At 37.5% G+C, this 25,695-nt stretch overlaps 1 protein-coding gene across 1 annotated transcript in view; it reads left to right on the forward strand.

Annotated features, from left to right (window-relative positions):
* The window catches only part of LOC133073859 (arylacetamide deacetylase-like 2), a 29,640-nt gene extending 5,629 nt beyond the window's left edge, over positions 1 to 24,011 (forward strand). Inside the window, exons 2-5 of the mRNA XM_061167850.1 lie at positions 15,885 to 16,107; positions 19,288 to 19,357; positions 21,298 to 21,469; positions 23,409 to 24,011. Of these exons, the coding sequence (XP_061023833.1) occupies positions 15,885 to 16,107; positions 19,288 to 19,357; positions 21,298 to 21,469; positions 23,409 to 24,011 (1,068 nt within the window). The remainder of the gene's footprint in view (positions 1 to 15,884; positions 16,108 to 19,287; positions 19,358 to 21,297; positions 21,470 to 23,408) is intronic.
* The last annotated feature ends 1,684 nt before the right edge of the window (positions 24,012 to 25,695 follow it).

The raw sequence follows: 25,695 nt of genomic DNA on the forward strand, positions 1-25,695 counted from the left end.
GTCTAGTTCTGTTAAAAATACCGTTGGTAGCTTGATAGGGATTGCATTGAATCTATAGATTGCTTTGGGTAGAATAGCCATTTTGACAATATTGATTCTTCCAATCCATGAACACGGTATGTTTCTCCATCTGTTTGTGTCCTCTTTGATTTCTTTCATCAGTGTTTTATAGTTTTCTATGTATAGGTCTTTTGTTTCTTTAGGTAGATATACTCCTAAGTATTTTATCCTTTTTGTTGCAATGGTGAATGGTATTGTTTCCTTAATTTCTCTTTCTGTTTTTTCATTGTTAGTATATAGGAATGCAAGGGATTTCTGTGTGTTAATTTTATATCCTGCAACTTTACTATATTCATTGATTAGCTCTAGTAATTTTCTGGTAGAGTCTTTAGGGTTTTCTATGTAGAGGATCATGTCATCTGCAAACAGTGAGAGTTTCACTTCTTCTTTTCCTATCTGGATTCCTTTTACTTCTTTTTCTGCTCTGATTGCTGTGGCCAAAACTTCCAACACTGTGTTGAATAGTAGTGGTGAGAGTGGGCACCCTTGTCTTGTTCCTGATTTCAGGGGAAATGCTTTCAATTTTTCACCATTGAGGGTGATGCTTGCTGTGGGTTTGTCATATATAGCTTTTATTATGTTGAGGTATGTTCCTTCTATTCCTACTTTTTGGAGAGTTTTAATCATAAATGAGAGTTGAATTTTGTCAAAGGCTTTCTCTGCATCTATTGAGATAATCATATGGTTTTTATCTTTCAATTTGTTAATGTGGTGTATTACATTGATTGATTTGTGGATATTGAAGAATCCTTGCATTCCTGGGATAAAGCCCACTTGGCCATGGTGTATGGTTTTTTTTAACATGTTGTTGGATTCTGTTTGCTAGAATTTTGTTAAGGATTTTTGCATCTATGTTCATCAGTGATATTGGCCTGTAGTTTTCTTTTTTTGTGGCATCTTTGTCTGGTTTTGGAATTAGGGTGATGGTGGCCTCATAGAATGAGTTTGGAAGCTTACCTTCATCTGCAATTTTCTGGAAGAGTTTGAGTAAGATAGGTGTTAGCTCTTCTCTAAATTTTTGGTAGAATTCAGCTGTGAAGCCATCTGGTCCTGGGCTTTTGTTGCTGGAAGATTTTTGATTACAGTTTCGATTTCCTTGCTTGTGATGGGTCTGTTAAGATCTTCTATTTCTTCCTGGTTCAGTTTTGGAAAGTTATACTTTTCTAAGAATTTGTCCATTTCATCCAAGTTGTCCATTTTATTGGCATAGAGCTGCTGGTAGTAGTCTCTTATGATCCTTTGTATTTCAGTGTTGTCTGTTGTGATCTCTCCATTTTCATTTCTAATTTTGTTAATTTGGTTCTTCTCTCTTTTTTTCTTAATGAGTCTTGCTAATGGTTTGTCAATTTTGTTTATTTTTTCAAAAAACCAGCTTTTAGCTTTGTTGATTTTTGCTATGGTCTCTTTAGTTTCTTTTGCATTTATTTCTGCCCTGATTTTTAAGATTTCTTTCCTTCTGCTAACCCTGGGGTTCTTCATTTCTTCCTTCTCTAAGTGCTTTAGGTGTAGAGTTAGGTTATTTATTTGGCTTTTTTCTTGTTTCTTGAAGTAAGCCTGTAATGCTATGAACCTTCCCCTTAGCACTGCTTTTACAGCGTCCCATAGGTTTTGGGTTGTTGTGTTTTCATTTTCATTCATTTCTATACATATTTTGATTTCTTTTTTGATTTCTTCTATGATTTGTTGGTTATTCAGAAGCGTGTTATTTAGCCTCCATATGTTTGAATTTTTAACAATTTTTTTCCTGTAATTGAGATCTAATCTTACTGCACTGTGGTCAGAAAAGATGACTGGAAGGATTTCAATTTTTTTGAATTTTCCAAGACCAGATTTATGGTCCAGGATGTGATCTATTCTGGAGAAGGTTCCGTGTGCACTTGAGAAAAAGGTGAAGTTGATTGTTTTGGGGTGAAATGTCCTATAGATATCAATTAGGTCTAGCTGGTCCATTGTGTCATTTAAGGTTTGTGTTTCCTTGTTAATTTTCTGTTTAGTTGATCTATCCATAGTCGTGAGTGGGGTATTAAAGTCTCCCACTATTATTGTGTTACTATTAATTTCCTCTTTCATACTCGTTAGTGTTTGCCGTACATATTGCGGTGCTCCTATGTTGGGTGCATATATATTTATAATTGTTATATCTTCTTCTTGGATTGATCCTTTGATCATTATGTAGTGTCCTTCTTTGTCTCTTTTCACAGCCTTTATTTGAAAGTCTATTTTATCTGATATGAGTATTGCGACTCCTGCTTTCTTTTGGTCTCCATTTGCATGAAATATTTTTTTCCAGCCCTTCACTTTTAGTCTGTATGTGTCTCTTGTTTTGAGGTGGGTCTCTTGTAGACAGCATATATAGGGGTCTTGTTTTTGTATCCATTCAGCCAATCTTTGTCTTTTGGTTGGGGCATTCAACCCATTTACATTTAGGGTAATTATTGATAGGTGTGGTCCCGTTGCCATTTACTTTGTTGTTTTGGGTTCACATTTATACAACCTTTCTGCATTTCCTGTCTAGAGAAGATCCTTTAGCATTTGTTGAAGAGCTGGTTTGGTGGTGCTGAATTCTCTCAGCTTTTGCTTATCTGTAAAGCTTTTGAATTCTCCTTCATATCTGAATGAGATCCTTGCTGGATACAGTAACCTAGGTTGTAGGTTATTCTCTTTCATTACTTTCAGTACGTCCTGCCATTCCCTTCTGGCCTGGAGGGTTTCTATTGATAGATCAGCTGTTATCCTTATGGGAATCCCTTTGTGTGTTATTTGTTGTTTCTCCCTTGCTGCTTTTAATATTTGTTCTTTGTGTTTGATCTTTGTTAATTTGATTAATATGTGTCTTGTGGTGTTTCGCCTTGGGTTTATCCTGTTTGGGACTCTCTGGGTTTCTTGGACTTGGGTGGCTATTTCCTTTCCCATTTTAGGGAAGTTTTCAGCTATTATCTCCTCGAGTATTTTCTTATGGCCTTTCTTTTTGTCTTCTTCTTCTGGAACTCCTATGATTCGAATGTTGGGGCATTTCACATTGTCCCAGAGGTCCCTGAGGTTGTCCTCATTTCTTTTGATCCTTTTTTCTTTTTTCCTCTCTGCTTCATTTATTTCCACCATTTTATCTTCTACCTCACTTATCCTATCTTCTGCCTCCGTTATTCTACTCTTGGTTCCCTCCAAAGTGTTTTTGATCTCATTCATTGCATTATTCATTTTTAATTGACTCTTTTTTATTTCTTCTAGGTCTTTATTAAACATTTCTTGTATCTTTTCAATCTTTGTTTCCAGGCTATTTATCTGCAACTCCATTTTGTTTTCAAGATTTTGGATCATTTTCATTATCATTATTCTAAATTCTTTTTCAGGTAGATCCCCTATCTCCTCCTCTTTTGTTTGACTTGGTGGGCTTTTTTCATGTTCCTTAACCTGTTGGGTATTTCTTTGCCTTTTCATCTTGTTTAGATTGCTGTGTCTGGAGTGGGCTTTCTGTATTCTGGAGGTCTGTGGTTCCTTTTTATTGTGGAGGATTTACCCAGTGGGTGGGGTTAGACGATTGGCTTGTCAAGGTTTCCTGGTTAGGGAAGCTTGCGTCAGTGTTCTGGTGCGTGGAACTTGATTTCTTCTCTTTGGAGAGCAATGGAGTGCCCAGTAATGAGTTTTGAGATGGGTCTATGTGTTAGGTGTGACCTTGGGCAGCCTGTATGTTGATGTTCAGGGCTATGTTCCTGTGTTGCTGGAGAATTTGCGTGGTATGTCTTGCTCTAAAACTTATTGGCTCTTGGGTGGTGGTTGGTTTCAGTGTAGGTATGGAGGCTTTTGGACAGTCACTTATTACTTAAAGTTCCTTGTAGGCAGGAGTTTTCTGGTGTTCTCAGGTATTGGGCTTAAGTCTCCTGCCTCTGGATTTCAGTTTTATTCTTCCTGTAGTCTCAGGACTTCTCCAAATATACAGCCCTGATAAGAAAACTTCTAGGTTAATGGCGAAAAGATTCTCCCCCGTTAGGGACACCCAGAGAGGTTCACAGAGTTACATGAAGAAGAGGAGAGGGAGGAGGGAGATAGAGATGAGCAGGAGGAGAAAAAGGGGGACTCAAGAGGAGAGAGACAGATCTACACAGTTGTCTGTTCCTGGAGTGTTCTCCGTAGCCCAGACACCCACAAAGATTCAAGAACTGGATTGGGAAGAGAAGGGGAAAGGAGGAAATAGAGGTGTTCTGAGGTAGAAAACAGAGAGTCAAGATTGGGAGAGAATAACCTTCGGTTTAAAAATAGGGCTTCTCTCTCTCTCTTTTTTTTTTTTAAGGTTATAGTGTATTGAATATGAAAATTAAGGAGTAGTAGAGGAGTACTAGAGGACTTTAAAAGAAATAAGAGAAAAAGAAAAATAGAAAATGGAAGAGAAAAAGGAACAAAAAAAAAGAAAAAAGAAAAAAAAAAAAAGAAAAAAAAATTTTTTTTTCCCTAATTAAAAAAATCATAAAAATCTATGGAAATGAAAGTTAAGGAGTAATGGGGGAGTAATAGGGGATTTTAAAGAAAAATAAAAGAGAAAAAATAAAAAAGAAAAAATTAAAAAAGAAAAAAAATGAGAAAAAAGTAAAATTACATCTAGGAATTTCTCTGGAGCTGTTGTGGTCAGTGTGGGTTCGGCTCAGTTTCAGATAGCTCCTTGTTCCAGCTTATGCTTCTCGATATCTATAGGCCCCTTCCGGTGTAGTCAGTGTTTTCTATAGGGATTTTAATCTGTTGCACCAGTCCCTTCTGAAGCGGTTCCCTTTGTTTATTTGGCTTCTGTTTGCTGGTCTCTTCAGAGCCTCATTTCCGCCCTGACACAGGCGGGCGGAGGTGGACTCTTATTCAGGTAGCTAGTTCCGTTGCTCTGCGGGGAGGGGCTGGCGCTGCCGGGAGGGGCCGACGCTGCCCTCTCCGTCTGCGCTGCTCAGGCTCCCGGCTGTTCTATATGGAGCGCGCCCCGCGCTGCGCGAGGTTCCAGCCCTCGGGTGTTCCCCAAAAGCGCGGAAGGAAAAGCTGCGCCTGCTCTCTGTGCCTTCCCCGTCAGAGCGGTCCAGGCAGCCAGGGGCTCGGTGGGCGCACTCTCCCCAGGTGTGGCGCGCCCACTACCCTCCGCGGACCCAGTCTCAGTTTCCGCCGGCGCCAGTCGGGTGCGCGCGCCTTCTGCTCTCCGCGTCCCCAGCCCCAGTCCCCGCCCGCGCCGGTCGGGTGCCTGCGCCCTGTGCCTCGCCGCGACCTTCCCCTCCCCCCTGCCTCCTGCCTCCGGCGGGGCTGGGCCGGTCCGCAGCCTGCGAGCTCTCCTCTGGACTTTCTCGGTCTCTTTGTTCTGCGAACGGCCGGCAGTGTGTTCGGGCCAGTTAATTTACTCTCTCTCTTTTGGTCTCCCACAGTTCAAGTTGGCAACTCACAAAAGCTCCCTCCAATTGTCCTCAGGGCACTCAGGCCCGGACCCTACCCCAAGCAATGCCGCCTAAGACTTCCCTGGATGGATCTCCGTCCTTAGCTCTTTTGTCTCACTTTTTATCTTTTATATTTTGTCCTACCTCCTTTCGAAGACAATGGGCTGCTTTTCTGGGCGCCTGATGACCTCAGCCAGCGATCAGAAGTTGTTTTGCGAAGTTTGCTCTGCGTTCAGTTATTCTTTTGATGAATTTGTAGGAGAGAAAGTGGTCTTCCCGTCCTACTCGTCCACCATCTTGGCTCCTCCCCCCAATTGCTTTTTAAAGAGCTAGTACAATTTGGCAATCAGACCAGCAAAATGTGAAAGTTTTAGTTGTTCTGTGTCCTTTCTACACCTAATATTTTCAATTATTTTAAGAGCAATTTTAATTATTGTTTCAAAATATTTGATTGTAGTACACATTTGCATTTCCTTTATGATTACAAGTGTTAAGCATTGTTTCTTGTGTCTATATCTTATTCCATGTTTTTGTGGTGACATGCATGTCTAATTGTTCCTCCATTTTGAAAGATTGGTTCTTTGTTTTCCGTTTTTAACTATAGAGAGTTCTTCCTGTTGGGGATACAAGTCATTTGTTGTTGCTCAGTGCTAAGTTATGTTAGACTTTTTGCAAACCCATTGACTACAGCACGCCAGGCTTTCTTCACTCTCTCCCAAACTTTGCTCAGGTTCTCGTCCATTGCCTTGGTGATGCTATCTAACCATTTCATGCTCTGTGGCCCTCTTCTCCTTTTGCTTTTAGTCTTTCCCAGAGCCAGGGTCTTTTCTAGAGAGTTGGTTCTTTGCATCAGGTGACCAGTGTATTAGTGCTTCAGCTTCAGCATCAGTCCTTCCAATGATTATTCAGAGTTGATTTCCTTTAGGATTGACTGGTTTGATCTCCTTGCAGTCCATGGAACTCTAAAGAGTCTTCTCCAGCACCACAATTTGAAGGCATCACTTCTTTTGTGCTCAGCCATCTCTATGGTACAACTCTCACGTCTATACATTACAAATGGAGAAACCATAACTTTGACTATAGTTATGTCACTTTGTTTGCAAAGAGATATCTTTGTTTTGTAATATGCTGTCTAGATTTGTCATAGCTTTCCTTCCAAGGAGCAAGCAATTTTTATGGCTGCAGTCAACTCTGCAATGATTTTGGAGTCCAAAAAAAATAAAATCTGTCATTGCTTCTACTTTTTCGCCATCCATTTACCATGAACTAATGGGACATGTGGTCATGTATGGATGTGAGAGTTGGACTGTGAAGAAAGCTGAGCACTGAAAAATTGATGCTTTTAAACTATGGTGTTGGAGAAGACTCTTGAGAGTTCCTTGGACTGCAAGGAGATCCAACCAGTCCATCCTAAAGGAGATCAGTCCTGGGTGTTCATTGGAAGGACTGATGCTGAAGCTGAAACTCCAATACTTTGGCCAGTTGATGCAAAGAGTTGACTCACTGGAAAAGATGCTGATGTTGGGAGGGATTGGGGGCAGGAGGAGAAGGGGACAACAGAGGATGAGATGGCTGGATGGCATCACTGACTCTATGGGCATGAGTTTGAGGAGACTCCCGGAGTTGGTGATAGACAGGAAGGCCTGGCATGCTGCGATTCATGGGGTCGCAAAGAGCCGGACACGACTGAGCAACTGAACTGAAGTGAAATGAACTGAATATTCCATTGTGTATATGTTTACTACAGCTTTCTTATCCATTCGTCTGCCGATGGACATCTGCATTGCTTCCATGTCCTAGTGATTGTGAACAGTGCTGCAATGAACATTGGGATACATGTGTCTCCTTCAATTCTGGTTTCTTTGGTGTGTATGCCCAGCAGTGGGATTGCTGGGTCGTGTGGCAGTTCTATATCCAGCTTTTAAGGAATCTCCATTCTTCTCCATAGTGGATATACTAGTTTGCATTCCCACCAACAGTGTAAGAGGGTTCCCTTTTCTCCACACTCTCTCTAGCATTTGTTATTTAGAGACTTTCTGATGGCAGTCTTTCTGACTGGCATGAGATAGTACCTCATTTATGGTTTTGATTTGCGTTTATCTGATTATGAGTGATGTTGAGTATCTTTTCATGTATTTGTTAGCCATCTGTATATCTTCTTTGGAGACATGCCTGTTTAGTTCTTTGGCCCATTTTTTGATTCATTTTTTGAGCTCAGTCACTCAGTCGTGTCCGACTCTTTGTGACCCCATGAACCACAGCACACCAGGCCTCCCTGTCCATCACCAACTCCTGGAGTCCACCCAAACCCATGGCCATTGAGTTGATGATGCCATCCAACCATCTCATCATCTGTCATCCCCTTCTCCTCCTGTCCTCAATCTTTCCCAGCATCAGGGTCTTTTCAAATGTGTCAGTTCTTCACAGCAGGTGACCAAAGTATTGGAGTTTCAGCTTCAACATCAGTCCTTCCAATGAACACCCAGGACTGATCTCCTTTAGGATGGGCTGGTTGGATCTCCTTGCAGTCCAAGGGACTCTCAAAAGTCTTCTCCAACACCACATTCAAAAGCATCAATTCTTCTGCACTCAGCTTCCTTTATGGTCCAACACTCTCATCGATACATGATCACTGGAAAAACCATAGCCTTGACTAGATGGACCTTTGTTGGCAAAGTAATGTCTCTGCTTTTTAGTATGCTGTCTAGTTTGGTCATAACTTTCCTTCTAAGGAGTAAGCATCTTTTAATTTCATGGCTGCAATCACCATCAGCAGTGATTTTGGAGCCCTAGAAAATAAAGTCTGGTACTGTTTCCCCATCTATTTCCCATGAAGTGATGGGACCGGATGCCATGATCTTAGTTTTCTGAATGTTGAGCTTTAAGCCAACTTTTTCACTCTCCTCTTTCACTTTCATCAAGAGACTCTTTTGCTTCTTCACTTTCTGCCATAAGGGTGGTGTCATCTGCATATCTGAGGTTATTGATATTTCTCCCGGCAATCTTGATTCCAGCTTGTGTTTCCTCCAGCCCAGCGTGTCTTATAATGTACTCTGCATATAAGTTAAATAAGCAGGTGACAATATACAGCCTTGACATACTCCTTTTCCTATTTTTTGATTGGATGGTTTATTTTTCTGGTATGTAGCTGCATAAGCTGCTTGTATGTTTTGGAGATTAATTCTTTGTCAGTAACTTCATTTGCTATTATTTTCTCCCATTCTGAAGGTTGTCTTTTTGCCTTGGTTTCTTCAATGTGCAAAAGCTTTTAAGTTTAATTAGGTCCCATTTGTTTATTTTTGCTTTTATTTCCATTATTCTGGGAGGTGGGTCATAGAGCATCTCACTATGATTTATGTCAGAGAGTGTTCTTTCTATGTTTTCCTCTAGGAGTTTTATAGTTTCTGGTCTTACATTTAGATCTTTAATCCATTTTGAGTTTATTTTTGTGTGTGGCATTAGACAGTGTTCTAGTTTCATTCTTTTACAGGTGGTTGGCTGGTTTTCCCAGCACCAATTGTTAAAGAGATTGTCTTTTCTCCATTGTATATTTTTGCCTCCTTTTTCAAAGATTAGGTGTCCATAGGTGCATGGATTTATCTCTGGGCTTTTTGTTTTTTTCCATTGATCTATATTTCTGTCTTTGTGCCAGTACCATACTCTCTTGATGTCTGTAGCTTTGTAGTGTAGTCTGAAGTCAGGCAAATTGATTCCTCCAGTCCATTCTTCTTTTTCAAGATTTCTTTGGCTATTCTAGGTTTTTTGTTTCCATACAAACTGTGAAATTTTTTGTTCTAGTTCTGTGAAAAATACCATTGGTAGCTTGATAGGGATTGCACTGAATCTTTAGATTGCTTTGGCTCGTATACTCATTTTCACTACATTGATTCTTCCAATCCACAAACATGGTATATTTATCCATCTATATGTATCATCTTTGATTCCTTCATCAGAGTTTTATAGTTTTCTATATATAGGTCTTCTGTTTCTTTAGGTAAATTTATTCCTAAGTATTTTATTCTTTTCATTGCAATGATGAATGGGATTTTCCCCTTAATTTCTCTTTCTGTTTTCTCATTGTTAGTGTACGGGAATGCAAAAGATTTCTGTGTATTAATTTTATATCCTGTAACTTTACTTTATTCATTGATTAGCTCTAATAATTTTCTGGTGGTATCATCAGGGTTTTCTATGTAGAGGTTCACGTCATCTGCAAACAGAGTTTTACTTCTTCTTTTCCAATCTGGATTCCTTTTGTCTCTTTTTCTTCTCTGTTCAGTCTCTTAATATTTTTCTCTGCTCCATTTCTTATAGGCTGTTTTGTAAAACATAATTTAGCCATAAATTATATGTAGAGTAGTACAAATAGTATATATTGCAGTGGTCTAGAAAAATGTATTTACATCTTGTCAATTACTAGGCATCTAGCTTGGGTCAGAAACTGGAACTTTCTAGGTCTCAGTATCCTCATCATTAAAGCACATTGCTTATATGATTTTTTAAAATAAGTCATAAAATTTAAGCAACCTCTGATAGCTATAATAATAAATGCTGTGTAATGTTCTTTTTCTCCACAATATTTCACAATTCTTTTGTGTCTGTGTGTGTGTGTGTGTATGACTATTCAGTGGAAGATACTACAAAGATATTAGAAGCCTACCAAAAACAGTAAAGAGAGCTTGATTCCAATGGCATGCAATTTACAAATAGCGTTTTTTTTTTTTTCTCCAAGTCTTTCTTAAAAACAGGAATGTGTTTGCAGTTCAAAAAATGGGCATAGTTTTATTAGTAAAGTCATAAGCATACACTTTATGAAATTTTATATAAATTAAATTACAATGAGTTAAATGAAAATATTTAGAATACCCAAAGAAGTTGAAAATCTTTTCTCAAACATTTTTTTCAGATAAAATTTATAATTTATAATTAAGAAATAAGTAGGCCAATATAAGATAAGCTGCAAGTAAATTGACCACATTACTCATTTAAAAAACACTATATATGTGGATTTATTTAGAAGCACCTGACAGAATGTGGTCCACTGGAGAAGGGAATGGCAAACCACTTCAATATTCTTGCCTTGAGAACCCCTTGAACAGTATAAAAAGGCAAAATGATAGGATACTGAAATAGGAACTCCCAAGGTTGGTAGGTGCCAAATATGCTACTGGAGATCAGTGGAGAAATAACTCCAAAAAAAATGAAGGGATGGAGCCAAAGCAAAAACAATACCCAGTTGTGGATGTGACTGGTGATAGAAGCAAGGTCTGATGCTGTAAAGAGCAATATTGCATAGGAACCTGGAATGTTAGGTCCATGAATCAAGGCAAATTGGAGGTGGTCAAATAGGAGATGGCAAGAGTGAATGTCAAATTCTAGGAATCAGTGAACTAAAATGGACTGGAATGGTTGAATTTAACTCAGATGACCATTGTATCTACTACTGTGGGCAGGAATCCCTTAGAAGAAATGGAGTAGCCATGATGATCAACAAAAGAGTCTGAAATGCAGTACTTGGATGCAGTCTCAAAAATGACAGAATGATCTCTGTTCATTTCCAAGGCAAACCATTCAATATCACGGTAGTCCAAGCCTATGTCCCAACCAGTAATGCTGAAGAAGCTGAAGTTGAATGGGTCTATGAAGACATACAAGGCCTTTTAGAACTAACACCCCCAAAAAGATGTCCTTTCCATTATAGGGGACTGGAATGCAAAAGTAGGAAGTCAAGAAACACCTGGAGTAATAGGGAAATTTGGCCTTGGAGTACATAATGAAGCAGGGCAAAGGCTAATAGAGTTTTGCCAAGAGAACACACTAGTCATAGCAAACACCCTCTTCCAACAACACAAGAGAAGACACTACACATGGACATCATCAGATGGTCAACAGTGAAATCAGATTGATTACATTCTTTGCAGCCAAAGATGGAGAAGCTCTATACAGTCAGCAAAAGCAAGACCAGGAGCAGACTATGGCTCAGATCATGACTCCTTATTGCCATATTCAGACTTAAACTGAAAAAAGTAGGGATAACCACTAGGCCATTCAGGTATGACCTAAATCAAATCCCTTATGACTATACAGTGGAAGTGAGAAATAGATTTAAGGGATTAGATCTGATAGACAGAGAGCCTGATGAACTATGGACGGAGTTTCATGGCATTGTACAGAAGACAGGGATCAAGACCATCCCTATGGAAAAGAAATGCAAAAAGGCAAAATGGTTGTCTGAAGAAGCCTTACAAATAGCTGTGAAAAGAAGAGAAACAAAAAGCAAAGTAGAAAAGGAAAGATATTCCCATTTGAATGCAGAGTTCCAAAGAATAGCCAGGACAGATAAGAAAGCCTTCCTCAGCGATCAATGCAAAGAAATAGAGGAAAACAACAGAATGGGAAAGACTAGAGATCTCTTCAAGAAAATTAGAGATATTAAGGGAACATTTCAGGCAAAGATGGGCTCAACAAAGGACAGAAATGGTATGGACCTAACAGAAGCAGAAGATGTTAAAAGAAGAAGTGGCAAGAATACACAGAAGAATTGTACAAAAAAGATCTTCACGACCCAGATAATCACAATGGTGTGATCACTCACCTAGAGCCAGACATCCTGGAATGTGAAGTCAAGTGGGCCTTAGAAAGCATCACTACGAACAAAGCTAGTGGATGTGATGGAATTCCAGTTGAGCTATTTCAAATCCTGAAAGATGATCCTGTGAAAGTGCTGCACTCAATATGTCAGCAAATTTGGAAAACTCAGCAGTGGCCACAGGGCTGCAAAAGGTCCTTTTTCATTTCAATCCCTAAGAAAAGCAATCCAAAAGAATGCTCAAACTACCGCACAATTGTACTTGTCTCACACGCTAGTAAAGTAATGTTCAAAATTCTCCAAGCCAGTCTTCAGCAATATGTGAACCATGAACATCCAGATGTTCAAGCTGATTTTAGAAAAGGCAGAGGAACCAGAGATCTAATTGCCAACATCTGCTGGATCATCGAAAAAGCAAGAGAGTTCCAGAAAAACATCTATTTCTGCTTTATTGACTATGCCAAAGCCTTTGGCTGTGTGGAACACAATAAACTGTGTAAATTTCTGAAAGAGATGAGAATACCACACCTGACCTGCTTCTTGAGAAACCTGTATGCAGGTCAGGAAGCAACAGTTAGAACTGGACATGAAACAACAGACCGGTTCCAAATAGGAAAAGGAGTACGTCAAGGCTGTATATTGTCACCCTGCTTATTTAACTTCTATGCAGAGTGCCTCATGAGAAACTCTGGGCTGGAAGATGCACAAGCTGGAATCAAGATTGCCGGAAGAAATATCAATAACCTCAGATATGCAGATGACACCACCCTTATGGCAGAAAGTGAAGATGAACTAAAAAGCCTCTTGATGAAAGTGAAAGAGGAGAGTGAAAAAGTTGGCTTAAAGCTCAACATTCAGAAAACTAAGATCATGGCATCTAGTCCCATCACTTCATGGGAAATAGATGGGGAGACAGTGGAAATAGTGTCAGACTTTATTTTGGGGGGCTCCAAAATCACTGCAGATGGTGATTGCAGCTATGAAATTAAAAGACACTTACTCCTTGGAAGGAAATTTATGACCAACCTAGACAGCATATTAAAAAGCAGAGACATTACTTTTCCAACAAAGGTCTGTCTGGTCAAGGCTATGGTTTTTCCAGAGGTCATGTATGGATGTGAAAGTTGGACTGTGAAGAAAGCTGAGCACAGAAGAATTGATGCTTTTGAACTGTGGTGTTGGAGAAGACTTTTGAAAGTCCCTTGGACTGCAAGGAGATCCAACCAGTCCATCCTAAAGGAGATCCGTCCTGGGTGTTCATTGGAAGGACTGATGCTGAAGCTGAAACTCCAGTACTTTGGCCACCTGATGCGAAGAATTGACTCATTGGAAAAGACCCTGATGCTGGGAGGGATTGGGGGCAGGAGGAGAAGGGGCCGACAGAGGATGAGATGGCTGGATGGCATCACCAACTCGATGGGCATGAGTTTGAGTAAACTCCGGGAGCTGGTTATGGACAGGGAGGCCTGGTGTGCTGCTATTCATGGGGTCGCAAAGAGTCAGACACGACTGAGCGACTGAGCTGAACTGAACTGAACTGAACCTATAGTATATGTGTTAGGATGTACAATGAGACCTCTACAGTATCATTATATTTATTTAATATCAAAAACATTTTGTATTGGGGTATAGCCAATGAACAATGCTGTGATAGTTCCAGGTGAACAATGAAGGGACTCAGTCATACACATACATGTATCCATTCTCCCCCAAACACCCCTCCCATCCAGGCTGGAACATAATGTTGAGCCGAGTTTCATGTGCTATAAAGTAGATTTTTGTTGGTTATCCATTTTAAATATAGCAGTATTGCATGACCTTCCCCAAATTCTTAACTTCCCTCGGGCAGATGTGAGTATGTTTTCTAAGTCTGTGAATCTCTTTCTGCTCAGTAAGTAAGTTCATGTGTTCATTTCTTTTTAGATTCCACATATAAGGGATGTCATATAATATTTCTCTTTCTCTGTATGACTTAGTTCACTCAGTATGACACTCTCTAGGTCCATTCATGTTGCTGCAAATGGCCTTATTTCAGTCTTTTTAATGACTGAGCTATAGTGAATTGTATACATGTACCACCTCTTTATCCATTCCCCTGTCAATGGACATCTAGGTTGTTTTCATGTCTTGGTTATTGTATACAGTGCTGCAATTAACACTCAGGTGCATGTATCTTTTCAGGCCCTTTTCTTTCCTGGATATATGCCCAGGAGTGGGATTGCAGGGTCACATGGTAGCTCTACTTTTAGTTTTTTAAGGAACTTCCATATTGTTCCAATAGTGGCTCTACCAATTACATTCCCACCAACAGTGCAGGAGGGTACCCTTCTCTTCACATCCTCTCCAGCATTTGTTGTTTGTGGATTTTTTGATGAGAGTCATTTTGACTGATGTGAGGTGATATTTCATTGTAGTTTTGATTTGCATTTCTGTAATAGCTAGTGCTGTTGAACATCTTTTCCTGTGCCTGTTGGCTATCTGTGTGTCCTCTTTAGAGAAATGTCTGCTCAAGTCTTCTGTCCATTTTTTTTTTTTTTTCTGTCCATTTTTTGATTGGGTTGTTTTGATGCTATTAAGTGTCATAAGCTGTTTGTAAATTCTGGAGACTAACCCCTTATCAGTCACATCATTTGCAAATATTTCCTCCCAATCTGTGGGTTGTCTTTCTGTTTATTGTTTCCTTTGCTGTGCAAAAGCTTTTGAGTAGGTACCATTTGTTTATTTTTGCTTTTATTTTTATTATTCTGGGAGATGGATTGAAAAAGATGTTGCTGTGATTTATGTCAGAGAGTGTTCTGCCTATGTTTTCCTCTAAGAGTTTTGTAGTGTCTGGTCTAACGTTTAGGCCTTTAATCCATTTTGAGCTTATTTTTTGTGCAGAGAGTTAGTGTGTTAGTCATTCAGTCGTGTCTGACTCTTTGCAACACCATGGACTGTGGCCCGCCAGGCTCCTCCTCTGTTCATGGGATTCTCCAGTCAAGAATACTGGAGTAGATTGCCATTCCCTTCTCCAGTATGAAGTTAAAGAATGATCTAATTTCATTTCTTTACATGTGGCTGTCCAGTTTTCCCAGCACCATTTGTTGACAGACTGTCTTTCCTACATTATGTAGTCTTGCCTCCTTTGTCATAGATTAATTGACTATAGGTGCATGAGTTTATTTCCGGGTTTTCTATCCTGTTCCATTGACCTATATTTCTATTTTTTTGTACCAATACCACACTGTTTGATGACTGTTGCTCTGTAGTATTAGTTAGGGAGCCTGATTCCTCCAGCTCTGTTTTTCTTTTTAATAATTGCTTTGGCTATTCAGGCTCTTTTGTGTCTCCTTACACAATTCTGAGATTTTGTTTGTTTTAGTTCTCTGAAAAATGCCTATGTTAATTTGACAGGGATTGCATTGAATCTGTAGTTTGTCTTGGGTAGTATAGTCATTTTGACAATATTGATTCTTTCAGTCCATAAACATGGTATATCTTTCCATCTGTTTGTGTCTTCTTTGATTTCTTTCATCAGCATCTTATACCTTTCAGAGTACAGGTCTTTTGTCTCTTAGGTAGGTTTATACTTAGGTATTTTATCCTTTTTGATGCAACAGTAAATGAAATTGCTTCTTAAATTTCTCTTTCTGATCTTTTGTTGTTAGTGTATAGAAATGAAACAGATTTCTGTGTATTAATTTTGCAACCTGCAACTTTACCAAATTCATTGATGAGTTCTAGTAGTTTTATGGTATTATTCATCTTTTATTCTTCCTCTTTGATTATATATTTATATGTATTGATATTACTAAAAACTGAAATATTTAAAGTTCTAATTTTTTTGTTTGTTTTGACAGTCTACTATATTGGAAAAAATAGGCCTTAAAAGATTTGATGAATTGTTTTCCATAATAATAAAACTGGACTATACACAACCAATTTCAGATGAAAATGTTACAGTGATGGATACAACATTTAGTGATATTCCAGTACGTTTGTACTTGCCGAAGAGGAAGAGAGAAAGCCAGAGACCAGCTGTAATTTTTATTCATGGTGGTGCCTTTGTCTTAGGAAGTTACAGTAAGTACTTTTTATATAAGCAAATGTTTGTGAGTATATGTGTTTGTATGTGTTGCACATTATAAGTATTTATATTAAAATAATTTTTGTATATTATATTTGGCAGAACTTTTGTTGATATAATTTATGTTTGTAAGTAAGTGTACTTAGCAGAGAGATAAACTATATCAGTCAAGGTTCATATATATGTCTTCATATACTTTTTTGTAAATAAATCATAAAAATATCAGGTGAGATTTTTGCTTTAAAAAAGTTATTATCAAATAAAGTTACACTGACAATGTATAATGGGAGATTCAAGTAGTAAACTTAAAGCTTAAGTTTGAAATTACCTGATGACATGATTTTAGGTTCAGAAAAACAGAAGTGAATAAGATGATTTAAATGTTTGTTCAGAAGTGATAATATCTGCAACTTCCAAGTAGCAAATGTATACTCATATTGTAGACAGTGATGCATCAATTCTTATCACATTGAGGCTTAGAATCCAATGCATATTTTTGAACTTGAAAAATAAAATACACCTGAGTAATCAAGTACCTCTCCTCAAGTATATTTCTGTCTAATGTTTGGAGATGATTCCAAGAGGTATGATGGAATAGCTAAGACAGTTACACACTCATGTACATTCCCAAACAGACGCAAACTCAAACATGCTCAAACATACACACACACTCACATACACACATATATACACAGTTGCTTTTAGACTATTGATATTATTGATGTACCATACAGCACAGAATATGATTGATATTGTATTGAAGAAACTCCAAAATGTAAGAAACAAATGAAAAGACGCCTTTCATCAAAGAGACACAGCCTGAGTGATTATATCCAGAATTTTGATTTTATGATCTGTTAACATTTCAAAATAACCACAAATGCTACAGTAGTTTGGTGAGTGGTCCACTCTTATTTGATAGATACTCACAATATTAGGATATGTATTATTATCATGCTTTTAGAGGTAAGGTAGCTACAGAATGGTTCAGTAACTTGTTCCAAGTCCTATTAGCAAGTGGAGGGACCAAAAACCAAACCAAGGCCTGTCAGCAGAATCAACAGACTTAACCCTCCCACCACTGGTGAGCAGTCTCATCCTATGAACCCTCAAGGTGGTTTTAAGATGTTGTCTCTTGTGTGTATTTAGTTCCTATCCTTCATATCAATGCCATTTTCAAAACCTCATGCTCTTTCAAGTCTCTCAGCTTATCCTCCCTCATCTATCAAGAATGTCTGTGCAAATTCAGCAACCATCCACTCTTTACTCCTTGCCAACCATATATGTCCTCAAAAATTATAGACTGTATTAATTCTTAACTTTACTTCTTTCTACTTATATTGTAGAAAATGCATTTTTATCTTTGCCAAGATTTAATCTCTTTTTTGTCTGTGGTCATATTTCCTACTATTGTTAGGATTTTAATCAATATTTTTCTTCTATCTATAAATGTGTCCTCTCTATTGGCACCTAAACATGTTATAACATCTTCTACCTTGATCTTCCTTGTTTCCAAATATCTCTCTCTAGATAGTCACTTATCACTCTCTTATCTTTCTCAGGCTCATTTTTATACACTGTGGAATCCAATTTCTCCTTTAAGAATTCTTAAATTGTGTAATTTGACAATGATCCCTCCTCTTTGCTTCACTGAAATTCTCTGCTCCTTTGGTTTCTATGAAACAAACTTCTTTTGATTTTTGCCTCTCCCCCTTAACTTCACATGTTTCTCTTTCTTTAAAATAAAGCAAATATAAACAAATGCACAAAATGGGCCTGTTTTTAGATTTTTTTTTCTATTTATTTTTATTAGTTGGAGGCTAATTACTTTACAATATTGTAGTGGTTTTTGCCATACATTGACATGAATCAGCCATGGATTTACATGTATTCCCCATCCTGATCCCCCCTCCCACCTCCCTCTCCACCCGATCCCTCTGGGTCTTCCCAGTGCACCAGGCTCGAGCACTTGTCTCATGCATCCAGCCTGGGCTGGTGATCTGTTTCACCCTAGATAATATACATGTTTCGATGCTGTTCCCTCGAAACATCCCACCCTCGCCTTCTCCCACAGAGTCCAAAAGTCTGTTCTGTACATCTGTGTCTCTTTTTCTGTTTTGCATATAGGGTTATCGTTACCATCTTTCTAAATTCCATATATATGTGTTAGTCTGTTTTTAGATTTTTATAAGTGTTCGTGTTCTCCAGTAGCCCTTTCATTAGTTTTTGACTCTGCATGCTCTTGTATTTAGACCTTTCCACTTTTCAGCACTACCCCTCACACCTATGCTGTTGAATTCCAAAGCTATACCTCCAGCTGTAACCACGGTCCTAAGTTTAAGATCAATATGTATAGAACTTCAGAGCTTGCCAGCATATTTGGAGGAACCACAGATAATTTAAGGTTAACATGATTAAACAACCTGAATCATATCTACTCCCCACCCCAATAGTCTAGGAAAAAAAAAACCCAAATAAACAACAAAAGTAAAAACACCTTCAAGAAAACAAGCAGAGGAACTGCTCCTCAGCTGTTCTATGAGTGTGAGAACTGCAATCGATTACTTATTGTACCTTAGCATCTATGTTTAGTAACCAATTCTGTCCACCTGTCTTCCTAAATAGCTTTTTCTCTCTCTCCACACTTAAAAAAAATATTATTTTTATTTCCTTCTGTTGCTTCTCCTTTTTTTTTTTTTTTTTTGCTCACCACTATTTCCTTGTTTATGTCACCCTTTTTCTAATTTCTGTTATATGCAAATCTGGTCATAAATTTTATAACTAAATTCTTTGGTAAGATCTATCGCCTTGTTGACAAAGAAATCTTTAGTGTAGCATCCAAGTACTGGTACCAGTATTCCTATTTTCCAATGTGGTTTCACTTTATATCCTACTTCTCTCTCAGTACTTGTTTCAGTTGTACTTAACAGTTAATTCCCTGAGCTCTGTATGTATTCTCATGATTCTTTGAATGTATTTCCTTCTGCAGTGACCTTCCCCATTTGGTGGCAGCCATCAAATCTTTCATCTCTGGATCCTAACATGTGGCAGCAGGAAACGTGGAAGTGTGAGGATCCCACCAATTAATCATATTTCTGTCAGGTTTCACAGTGTTGTCAGTTTTCAATTGCCATTTATTTACAGGGTAGATGTTCATATTAATTTCTTCATTTCAGAGCAAACACCTTTGGACCTCCTGAATAGATGGACGGCAAACAAAGTTGATGCTGTTGTTGTTGCAGTGGAGTAAGACCGTGATTTTTTTTTAATATTATGATTCTTGCCCTTGTGACATAGTTTTGGTTTCCAAAGAAGGCACCCAAGCCTCCCAGAGGACTTGGAACCTGGGGATCTTACATTCATGTTAGTAGCTTTTGCTAATGTTACATTATCTTATCTTCCTCAAAGGTGCCTAGTTTCCCTTCAACCTCTGTCATTGCACAGACTTCTGAGAGGCACCACAGGCTGAACGTCTTTGGCAACACAGCTGTGGTACTTCTAGAAATGTCTAGGCGCTTAGCTACCCATTATGCACTTGGGATGTTGAGTTTTGTGGTTTTTTTTCTTTTGAGTTGGTGATAAAAGATTAATTTTATAGATTTTTTTTTTCACTGAAGTGCCATTCTTTACCATATTGTGTTAGTTTCAAGTATACAGCAAAGTGATATAATTACACTCATATATATTCTTTTTTAGATTCATTTTCGTTATAGTTTATTAGAAGATATTGGCTACATAGATACTCTTAATTGGAGAAACATCAGATGCAAATGTTGGGACCGTCTGAAAATTTAAAATCATTCTCAAAATGAGAGAACTTAAGTGCTAATGATTTTTCCAACAACATACAAGAAAAACTAGCATATGTCCAGTACTATGTAATCTATTCAGGGGTTCTCTGTACTTCACTTTCATAATGAAGTTTTTTTTTCCCATTTTCCAATCAGTTAAGTAGACTTGAGTTAAGCAAACAGAGAACACAGTAGTATTTTTGTTAATTGAGAACTTAAGGGTATTAAATAGAGCATACAAGTGCAACCACTGCTGTCCTACTCACTAATGCTGCCTTAGGGCAACCAGAAGAGTCAGATGATGTCAGAGGTACTTCTTGTTTACAGTAGTTAGGATGCTCTCCCTTTCTCTCTGTAATTGAACCTAATATACCACTTTCTTATTTTAAGATGCTTTTAAAATCGTGATGCATATTGTACTGAGTTTAAGAATTCAATCAGTTACTTCTGATATTTGTTCTTTCTTTGTACCCTGAAGACCATTTAAAGTAACAATACATTTTTGATATGCTATTTTCCTTAATTTATACTACATTTCAGATATTTTAGATATTGTTACAATATGACAAGATTGCAAGGGTCATCAGGTCAGCATTTAATGGTTGATACTGACATTATTAATTCACCAATTCTTTTGCAAAGTAAGGTTACTATTATAGGTAGAAATAATACAGCCCAATAGAGTTCACCTCAATATTAGAAGAAAAAATTTAAAAAATATATATATATACATATATATATATATATATAGTGGATACATTAACAGATGCTCTAATTTGTCTTAGAATGACATTTACAGTTGTCATGCAAGATCACTTACTATATTTAAATATTTATTTTGAATTGTGTTTTCAGGTCATATGTAAGCTCATACTCATGTACTCAGCTTATGATACAAATTCTGATAACAGAACACACTATTTTGTAGAATTTTTACTTAAATAAATTTCTAACATAAGACCTCTACAAATCATTCATTCTCAGATTTGCTGCTTTGAAAATCTAGTGCACACTGTTAATATGGTTGTGAAAATATTTGCTACCAACTGCATTTGAGAATCTAATAAATGCTACAGAGAGATCATCTCCCCTATTGATTGCACATTTGCTGAAAAAATTCTATACAATTTTATGAGGATAAAGATAGAATCCTGATCTCTTTCATCTTCTATAGAACAAATATTTTAAAAACATTATACAAGAATCTACATTTTACTTTAAAAACAGAAGTTAGTAGGAAGTCCAGGTATGACTGATGACACTAAAGATCGAAAGTAGGGCCAATTTTCTACTCTGGACCTGCTGGTTAAATTGAGAGATACGTGGATATACGCAACTGAAGTTTAAACCTAAATGCTTTGTCTCTTTCTTTCTTTCTTTCTTTTTTTCCTGAAGCCCTAGACTAGCTCCTCAATATCCATTTCCTGTTACCCAGGAGGATGTTGTTTCTGTGGTCAAATTCTTTCTACAGGATAAAATCCTTGCAAAATATGGAGTGGACCCCAATCGAGTTTGTATTTCAGGTGATAGTTCTGGGGGCACACTTGCAGCAGGTGTGACTCAACTGGTAAGCTGTGTGTGTTATATGTTATATATATATTTATAACACATACACACATGCTATAACTCTAATGCAAAATAATCATTTTCTTTGTTAGGATATTTTTAATGGTTTTATATTTTAAGCTATTAAGTGGGAAAAAAAAAACCAGAAGAAACCCTCCTGTCCTTTTACATAATTTTACCATTAGACAATGAGGCTTTAGCAGCATTGAGGAAAAGTGACATATAGTAGTAAGTAAGGCTTTTAATTAGTTAACAATTTTGAAGGAAACAGAACAATGTCTAGGAATCACTGTTTAATATGACAAGGGATTTTTTGTTCTCCTTAGCTATTGTAGTTCATGTATTTCAGTGGAATGTTAGCAGATAACATTTGGGCCACATGGCATGCTTGCAAGGAAGAATCACCACTGTAATAAAAAAGAAAATGGTCTATGTTAAAACCATTGCTGTGTGCAGTTAAATAATTGTTGTTCCCAATAACTAATATAGTTGAAAAATGAATTCAGTACAATAGATAATTTTTACCCCCAAAACTAAATTTTATGGAGCAAAACTAACATAAGAAGGAGGATACCTACCAGTAAAACCAGCAGGCTCTTCTAGCTCCTCTTGTATGACTTTGCTACTAGCCTGAGAAAGTATTGGTTGAGTTTCTCTCATTTTTGATCTCTCATTCTGCCTCATTTTTGTTTTTGAGGTTGCTGTTGTTTCCTCCACTCTGCTTATGACATGAGCCAGTTGATTTAGAAAATAATCTGTATGGAGGACACTGGGAAGGGATCAAGGGCATAAGAAAGATTGTTAGACAGATTTGTTTTTCTTCATCGTCTTTTTGAAACTGTGCTCCCACTATACCTTGAGTGTGTAGTTTGCAGTTGGTTGGATATCACGTCTCCTTGTGAGGTTCTACTGGGATTAATTTCAATTAATTCTCATTTTGTATGTCAGCTACTTCTGGGAGGGGTTAGCATTAAGAAACACCCTCCAGAGACTGAGCCTTTCATGTGTAGTGGCAACTGGTATATTCATTTCTATAGATGTCACCATTGAGGCTGTTGGTCTGGGGTTAGGCTCCTCAGATTACTTTTAAGTTTTCTTCTTTAGAGTGTAGAGGTAAAATCAAAGGAAAGGAAAATATATGGTGGCTCATCTCACCCCATAGTTGAGATATTAGGATGCTTCTTATTTCTGTAAGAAAGAAAAACTTCAAATACAATGCTCCATGTCTTTTTTTGCCCTTAAAATTTTCATTAACTACTATGCTTATTTCCCACCACACTACACTTTTGTCTTTTGGTTTTCTCCAAAAGACAAGTTGTTTATTGTGCGTGTGTGTGCTCAGTCACTTCAGGCATATCTGATTCTTTGTGGCCCCATGGACTCTAACACACTAGTTTCCACTGTCCATGGAAGTTTCCAGGCAAGAATACTGGGGTGGGTTGCCATTTCCTACTCCAGGGGATCTTCCTGACCTAGAGATCAAGCCCATGTCTCTTGTGTCTCCTGCACTGCAGACAGATTCTTTACCACTAGTGCCACTATACTGTCTTCTCCAAAAGACAAATTGTATGTTAGGAATATTTTTTTTTAACTTGATTGAACTCCATTTGAATTTAGTTAATATGTGAGTTTGAGTAATGGTATCTATTATTACATTCATTATTTCTTCTCAGGTTACTGTAGGTCAGATTTTTCAGTATAGACTGCTTATTCACAGGAATTACATAATTATTTTTTTTTATTTGGTTGTCATATGTGAGTAAACCTGTGTGTGAATCATTATTGATGAAAGTGGGATGACACTTTTTAAAGCACTCAATGTGCAACTATGAGGTACTATATCATTCTTGTAATTATTTACGTAAGAGCTGATGTGACTGGAGGAAAGCCTCCTACTCCTAGGCTTGGACTCATTCACATTTTACTGCGTCTTTTTTCAGATACAGAATGATCCAGAATTCAAAAATAAATTGAAAGCACAAGCTTTAATCTACCCTGGCTTACAGCTAATTGATTTGTCCTTGCCATCTCACCAAGAATTTGAGCATGGTCCACTTCTGTCAATGAAACTGGCAATCAGACTTGGAAGCCTACATTTGACCCAGGATAAAGCACTCGCCCAGGCAATGATGAAAAATCAACACATGCCTCATGGATCAATGCATCTGTTCAAGTTGGTTAACTGGAGCACCTTCCTTCCTGAGAAGTACAAGAAAAACCATGTATATACTGAACCAATTCTTGGAAGACTTAACCCTTCGTATTCAATACTTTTGGATAGTAGGTTATCACCCTTGGCAGTCAATGATTCCCAGTTGCAAAATCTGCCCTTAACTTATATCCTCACCTGTCAACATGATGTTCTAAGAGATGATGGACTTATGTATGTCTCACGACTTCAAAATGTTGGAGTTAAAGTTTCTCATGACCATATGGAGGATGGAATCCATGGAGCTTTATCATTCATGACCTCGCCAATGTACTTACAACTAGGCATTAGAATAAAAGATAAGTATATTAATTGGCTAGAAGAAAATCTGTAAGTAGTACATATAACTAACTAGCTAATCGGTGTTATAGTCCAAAGGCTATGTTTTGAGATTTGTGAATTTAAGTGACAGTATGATGTTAGTTTTGATCAATCAAGGTTTAAATCAAAGCAAAATTATTGTGTATCTTTGAAAAAACTTAATTTCCCTAATATTAGATCTTGCTAAAAAGGAGACTATACCATATTTATCCCAATAAATGTAATTTATTCAGAGTGATACATATTAAATATTCACAAATTTCATAGTAAAGTATAAAAATAAGTATGATTATAGGCAACATACACATGATAGTTTCCTAGTAGTGACATGAATGGTAATGGTGAGTGAGAAGTAATTTTAAGAAAGGAAAATTGCAATGGCTTTTAGATGGGATTGGGAAGCAATACCTTTCAAGCCTTTTTATCATTTAGTGGCCCATACATTAGTTTTACCCTCTCTGTATAAATCATTAGTTTTCTTTCACTCACACAAAATCTGCTTTCAGACGTATCGCTAGCCTTCTTTGCTGATAGAGGGAAAAGGCCAACATCTGAACTGTAAATCCTTTCAAAAGCCTAAAATTTTAGCCCATACTCAAATGTTTAGAAACATCAACCCAGAAGATAGATGAGTTACTCCACTGATTTCTACATGCTGATTATCCAAGATGTCCCCTCACCAACTGTACATTGCAGTAAGTATTGGGTATTCTATTATTTTGAACTTCTGGACTGATACATTTATCTTTACAGGGAGCTATATAACTAGAAAGATATTTAAGCTGATGATATCTGAACCTATGGACTCTCCCGTGATGATGGGGCCCACACTCATGTTAGTCTAGGTGAACCTCATGAATAAAATCCATTCCCATTAGGACATGTCATAAATAGTGTCTCCTTTTCTGAAGTCCCTGTGATGCTACTCTTTGCATGCTATTGTTCTGTGTCTTTTTTTAAACTGAGTAAATTTGGTGCTGTATAAGTGTAATTGTATTTGCTCATTTGTTTGATAATCTAATCCCCAAACACATTGCTTGAGTCTGCAGCTTCATTATTTGCTTTTTGGTCATCTCAGCACCTAATCTGTTATCCAATCTCTTAACATATTCTACCATGTTAAACTCTTCCCTGAAATCCAAACACTGAACTATTATATCAGGACCCACAAGTACAGACTATTCTGTTTTTCACTGGTATTTGTTGTCTCATCCCATGTATGAAATAACATCTTATTCAACAACCATCTAGTTGTGTTTTTTATAAAAGAGAGACACTTTCAAAGATATTGTCTTAAATCAGATGAAAAAAATTTGCTTGCCTGAATTAATCATTGGAATCATGCTAATTTTTGTGGTTCAAGATTCATTCTGTAAACATCATTAATTACATTAATCATAAAACTTAACATAAAGCTTATAGCTTATATGTTAAAGCTTATGTTAAAGCTTATATGTTAGGTCAGTATTACAAACCAGCAAGTTGATATGTAAATACTACAGTGACTAACACACGAGGAGAGGAAGGTCTGTGGCATTGAGGACAATTTTTAAACTATGAAAAATTTATGACTCATGCAGATATAAAATTTATGACTCATGCAGATATAAAAATACAGATATGTTAAAGACTATATTTTAATTCAATTCATTCAGTAAGATAACCAAGCCACTGTTATACAAAAGATAATTCAGAGG

Source organism: Dama dama, chromosome 19 (assembly GCF_033118175.1).
Source record: "Dama dama isolate Ldn47 chromosome 19, ASM3311817v1, whole genome shotgun sequence".
Lineage (NCBI taxonomy): Eukaryota > Metazoa > Chordata > Mammalia > Artiodactyla > Cervidae > Dama > Dama dama.